Raw genomic sequence first — 5,364 nt, 5'->3', positions numbered from 1 at the left:
TGCAGCAACTCCGTATATGGGTCACCAGCTCTACCGACTGAGCTAACCGGGCGCCTGAAAACAAGCCAAAGTTAAGGACATAAATGCATATCAAGCACAATTTTGGCTGGATTATACATTACATCTTGTTGTAGTTCAAACTGATTCAAATACTAGAGTTTTAAAACTGTTAAAAATACGTCCAAATAGGGAACACCGCCTAATTACTTCTAAACTATATTAGCTACTACTGCATATGATAAATTTAAATTTTTGGCACAGTAAAAAAATACACTCATGAGTCATGAGTGCATTTTTGCAGAAACACTTTATGCTAATCCCATGCAGTTTTGGGGCAAAAACCATGCAGTTCTTTGCATGTGGTATTTTTACCTAGTGTATTGAATATTTCTGCAGACTGGAGTCCAAAAACACTGTTGGGAATGACTGGAAAGATGAGACACATACTTGATGCCACCCTGGCATAAGTCAGTGCCCCTTTTGTGCCCCCCTATCTAAAACAGTCTGAAAACGCCCCTGTGACTTTGAATAAAATACTTCATAACGTTCACACGTGTTAAAAAGGTGTCTCATACAGACACTAAAGGTTACCTTTAGTATAAGAAACCAAGGGGCAATGCAAAATGGCGTCGGTACTTGACTGGAATGAGAATGTGTTGGTATTACTCATGGTTTCCAAAAGGGATATTTTTAGTTCAAAATATCTTAAAATTGTACATAATTAACATAAATCAGTATATTCATTATTCTGTTAAAAAAAATTCCTGTGCTGCTGCAATCCCGAATGCAAGGAAGAAGTGATCCTATTTTGGGGGATAATGACACATTACTGCACATTCACTCACTCACATGCAGAGGTTGGTGGGAGTGTCCACAAGTTAGAAGCAGCTACAGTCATATTCAAATGTTCAGGGACTGTTTCATTTACCTCTGCTCTCTGATCCACCATGAAGTTGTATGTGATCGTTCCTCTGTGTGCTCTGTTCGCCCTCACCCAACAGGTAAGAAAACACTAAGAATATAGTGATTATGATTCTGTTTTTGAATTACTTTCAGCTCTTTAAATCATATTGCAAACCCTCTTTGTTATTGTTGATTTCAGGCACCTTCACGTGATACGTGTGTGTGTCACTTGACTAGTTCAGAGAAGGCATTCCCTCATGACAAACTCAGCACACTGGACAACAATGTATCAAATTGCAACAGCAACATCACCCCACAGAAGGTAACTCCCTCAGCAGCTGTAAAACTATTATAAACTATATATAAACCAATAAGTCTTGTGTGTGTATGCGTTCATACTGGAGGAGTCTTGAGTGTGCTCTCAGTCTCTACCTGCTTTCTCTGCAGACTCTGGAGCTGGAGAGTCTGCTGTTGGGTTTGGAGCGACGTCTGCCCCAGCTGCAGGAAGATGTGTCGATGCTGGAGAGGGAGGATGACGGACAGCTCTATGCAGTTCTCAGCCTGTATGTGGTAGAGAATGAACTGGTGGAGATCACACAGCTCATCGACAGGCTCAACGGCACCACCCTGGGACACCAGCGTTTAACTGCTAACACCACTAAACAGGTAAATTCACATGTGACAAGCACCAGTTGCTCAACACTGACATGTTTTAAGAAGCAGTGTGTGTGTGTCTGATCAAAATGTTGATTTATCTTTATTATCTATATCAAAAATGAAACATGGAAATATCTAGTATAACATTATTTAAAGGAGCACTAAGACTGCACTGTCCCATAGAATTATGTCTATGGCTTTCAAAAGGTATGTACTATAATGGCCTGTACTCTATTATAGGAATAGAGAAAACATTCTCTTTATACTGTTGTCATACCTGTTTTTTCTTTAAAAGAGTGTGCGGCTAATTTAGCATTGCACACTTATACTATTAAAAATAACATTCTTGATCAAGTAGCTAATTACAAGTATTTTTTATATGTACTGTGAAAACAACAGACCTAGTAAATAAACAAAACTAAGTTAGTGTCACTTAAAATTACTAGTAAAAGCAGCTTAATCAAGACTTTTATTTAACATAAAAAACTGAGTTTGTGTTACTTAAAAATGTTGATATAATCAGTTTCAACAGTTTTCTGAGTTAAATGAACTTGTCTGGTTTTACAGTGAGGGGTCCCTCTTTCCTCTATAGACACATTTTGATGAAACAATTTCTTATACATGAAGATTATAATATAAGTGAAGAACGTGGATTTAGGAGGACATTGAGCAGATGTCGTAGAGTGAGACATACGTCATCTTCTCCACCATGGAGACCTGCAAGAGGCCAGGCCACCAAATGAATTTGCAAAGAAATCACAATATATACAGATTTTTTCTTGACAGTTAAACCAGATATTTCATTCTCCTTCCTACAGCCTAAAAGCTTTAAGACCATTCAAATATATAGAGTAGTCCTCTTAGTACTAAATCAAGCCTTTGTGGCAGGACTTTCCAAACCTTTGAGCAGAAGTGTATAGAAACTATATTCCTTCAAGGCATTCATATTTGCTGTCCCTCAGTTGGATGACATGAAAGCAGAGATGCAGCAGCTGGAGACGTACGACACCATGCAGGTGGTGAAGAGACAACAAGACAACAAGCGTCTACTGAAAGACCTGGACCAGTGCAGGAATGGACCTCAACCCACTGCCAAACCCACTCAACCTCAACCTGGTATGTCCCAAAACACAGCAGACTGTGGGGAGATGTATATTTTGGGGCTTGGGATGATATGCAGCAAACGGCCACAGGTTGGATTCAAACCCATAGCCGCCGCAGCAAGGACTCAGCCTTGGTACATAGGGTGCCAGCTCTACCAGGTGAACTACCAGGACACACCAGAATTTTTTTATTTTCCTTCCACTGGAAACCACCAGATAGATCAAAAATGATTCTGGTTGTGCAGCAATTAATTTTTTTAAAGTTCAGTTATGATCAATTTTGTAAATTTGCATCATCATCAAACAGAGACTGATTGGACTTAATGATCTCATTAGTCTTCATAATAATATTTTACCTGCAAAATCAGATGTGACCAGACTTTAACCTCCAGTAAAAATGACATCATCTTAGCCCAAAACTGGACCAAAAAATGGCAAAGTAGTAGCTTTTTGGTGATAGACTAATTTAATTTCTTTGATTTTTCATGCTGTAGATGAAAAGGTGCTGTATAAATCACAAACCTTCTTGCCACAGGTGATTCTGGTGTATTATGTAGGAAACAAAAACAAAATAAAATGTATATTGGATTGGTATGACATCAGAGGCCATTCTGGTTCCCTGTCCACTGTGTGTGCACTAGAACGTGACTCAAATGAGGTCGCTCACAGCTGTGACAAGCCCTCCTCACTAAGAGCTAATGTCTGGTATAAATGAACTGTAGGAAGCTCTCAGCACCAATCACCACAATTAAGAAGTAATTATCAACCAGTGGATGCCTCACACAACCAGCTGTACTTATTTGGTTTCCCTGCATTTGCACAATTTCTTTCTCTCTATTTCTTTTCATATTTTCCCTCAAGGTAACTGTCCCCATGGTGAAATTCGGAACATTACCGGGCCGAGGGTGTACACAGAAGGAGAGTACCCTGGGTCCTACATGTATGGAGCCTGGGGTCGGGATCCCAAACCAGATGCGGGGAAGGAGAACTGGTATTGGCTGGTAATGCTGACTTCCAGCAACATATACGCCAACTACGTCCGTCGCTATTCCAGCCTGAGTGCTCTCATTGTGGGGAAGAGCACCCCAGGTAAAGAACTCTTGTGTTCTAGTTCTGTTTTTACTGGATCAGGATCAGTTCTTAAGTAATGAATATGACTTCAGTTTTTCATTGTTAAAAACAAAGACATCAAAGCCAGCCAAAGATAGATAAACATAAACATTTATTTATAATATGCATAAAGGTGCCTGCATAACTATAAAAAGCAACAATAAACAAAACAATTTAATGTTTTTTTTAATATTAACAAATGATAACGATACCTACTTGCAATTGCATTTTCTTCTTCTTCTTCTTCTTCTTCTTCTTCTTCTTCTTCCAGGTAATGTCCAGATCCACTCCTCTAACCCAACCACTAACACCGTCCAGGGTCCCAATGCTGTGCTGTATGGAGAGGCCCTATACTACAACTGTTACAACCAAGATTTAGTTTGTCGATTCAACCTCACCACCAAAGCTGTTACCACCTTACAGCTACCCAAAGGCACTAGGTTTGCCACTTAACTTTGTCTCTAAGCTCATTGTTTAAATGGTTGTTGCTGATGCCACAATTAATGCCATATATTCAAAGAATATGACAAAAAATGGAGCAAAGAATTATATGTGTACAAAATCACAGCATAACATAATGAGTGCAAGAAAACTAAGGTACTGATTGTTTTGTGTTTTGTTTTGTTTTCCAAATTCTCATTTCTCAAAACGAAACATGATTTCTGTCCTGTGTTTTTTTTTTCCAGATATAACTCAAAGGGTAACTTCTGCCACCTTGAAGGATGCTACCCGTACACCGATCTGGACCTGGCGACAGATGAGTCAGGCGTCTGGGTGATCTATACCAGCAAACAGGACTTTGGCAACCTGGTGCTGTCCAAGGTGGAGGAAGGTGAACCGCTGACGCTCGGCCAAACCTGGCGCACCTCGGTCTACAAGCAAGGGGTTACCAACACATTCATGGCCTGTGGTGTGCTCTATGCGACACGGTACGTCAACAAAAACGTGGAGGAGATCTTCTATTCGTTTGACACCACAACAGGGGTAGAAAGGTTCGACATTGGTGTGTTCATCAACAAAATGACTGCCAATATTCATTCCCTGAACTACAGCCCTGTGGACCAGATGCTACATGCCTACTGTGACTCCTACATGGTTTCTTATAAGGTTTTGTTTTCATAAGTAGATAATGTTAACATTTGCTGTAAAAGCCTGTATAATAAAGGCTCCAGTGATAGGGACCAGCATGAATGAATAAAAGTTGTTCCTTTACGGGAATGAAAAAATTGCTGTACTGTGCATGGGAAATTTACATGGTAAATTCAGCATAATAAACATTTGCATTCTACTAATTCCATTTGTACAAAAATAGCATCATGTCAACTCAGTACTCTGCTGATGTCTTCTATCTTCTCTAAATTAGTCACTTTGCTGTTTTTCCACCATTGTTAAGCTATTATCAGTTAAACTTCCCGGAGATGTTTCACTTTAAAAGCCTACCAGGGAAGTGAATTTTTTCCTCTGAACTGCTGGAATTATTTTAGATCAAACATTTGTGTAGAAGGTGTAGAGTTTCACATCATTAGCCCAAAACTGGACCAAAAAATGGCAAAGTAGTAGCTTTTTGGTGATAGACTAATTTAATTTCTTT

The 5,364-nt window shown here is 39.4% G+C and overlaps 1 protein-coding gene across 1 annotated transcript; it reads left to right on the top strand.

Annotated features, from left to right (window-relative positions):
• The first annotated feature begins 861 nt into the window (after nucleotides 1-861).
• LOC118330936 (olfactomedin-4-like) lies at nucleotides 862-5,317 on the top strand. The gene is made up of 7 exons (XM_035665679.1): nucleotides 862-1,001; nucleotides 1,103-1,225; nucleotides 1,351-1,569; nucleotides 2,523-2,676; nucleotides 3,525-3,752; nucleotides 4,045-4,213; nucleotides 4,460-5,317. The coding sequence occupies exons 1-7, from the start codon at nucleotides 948-950 to the stop codon at nucleotides 4,893-4,895; spliced, it is 1,383 nt and encodes a 460-aa protein (XP_035521572.1). The 5' UTR covers nucleotides 862-947; the 3' UTR covers nucleotides 4,896-5,317.
• The last annotated feature ends 47 nt before the right edge of the window (nucleotides 5,318-5,364 follow it).

This window comes from Morone saxatilis, unplaced genomic scaffold, assembly GCF_004916995.1.
Source record: "Morone saxatilis isolate NCDOM2014 unplaced genomic scaffold, NCSU_SB_2.0 Contig2, whole genome shotgun sequence".
NCBI lineage: Eukaryota > Metazoa > Chordata > Actinopteri > Moronidae > Morone > Morone saxatilis.
This window is presented reverse-complemented; position numbering and strand designations above follow the sequence as displayed.

Bases quoted from the DNA above. Each gene is read 5' to 3' on its own strand.
- LOC118330936 (XM_035665679.1), top strand. From the start codon at position 948: ATGAAGTTGTATGTGATCGTTCCTCTGTGTGCTCTGTTCGCCCTCACC. The intron at 1,570-2,522 runs GTAAATTCACAT...GCTGTCCCTCAG, and splicing joins CTGCTAACACCACTAAACAG to TTGGATGACATGAAAGCAGA. The intron at 2,677-3,524 runs GTATGTCCCAAA...TTTTCCCTCAAG, and splicing joins ACCCACTCAACCTCAACCTG to GTAACTGTCCCCATGGTGAA.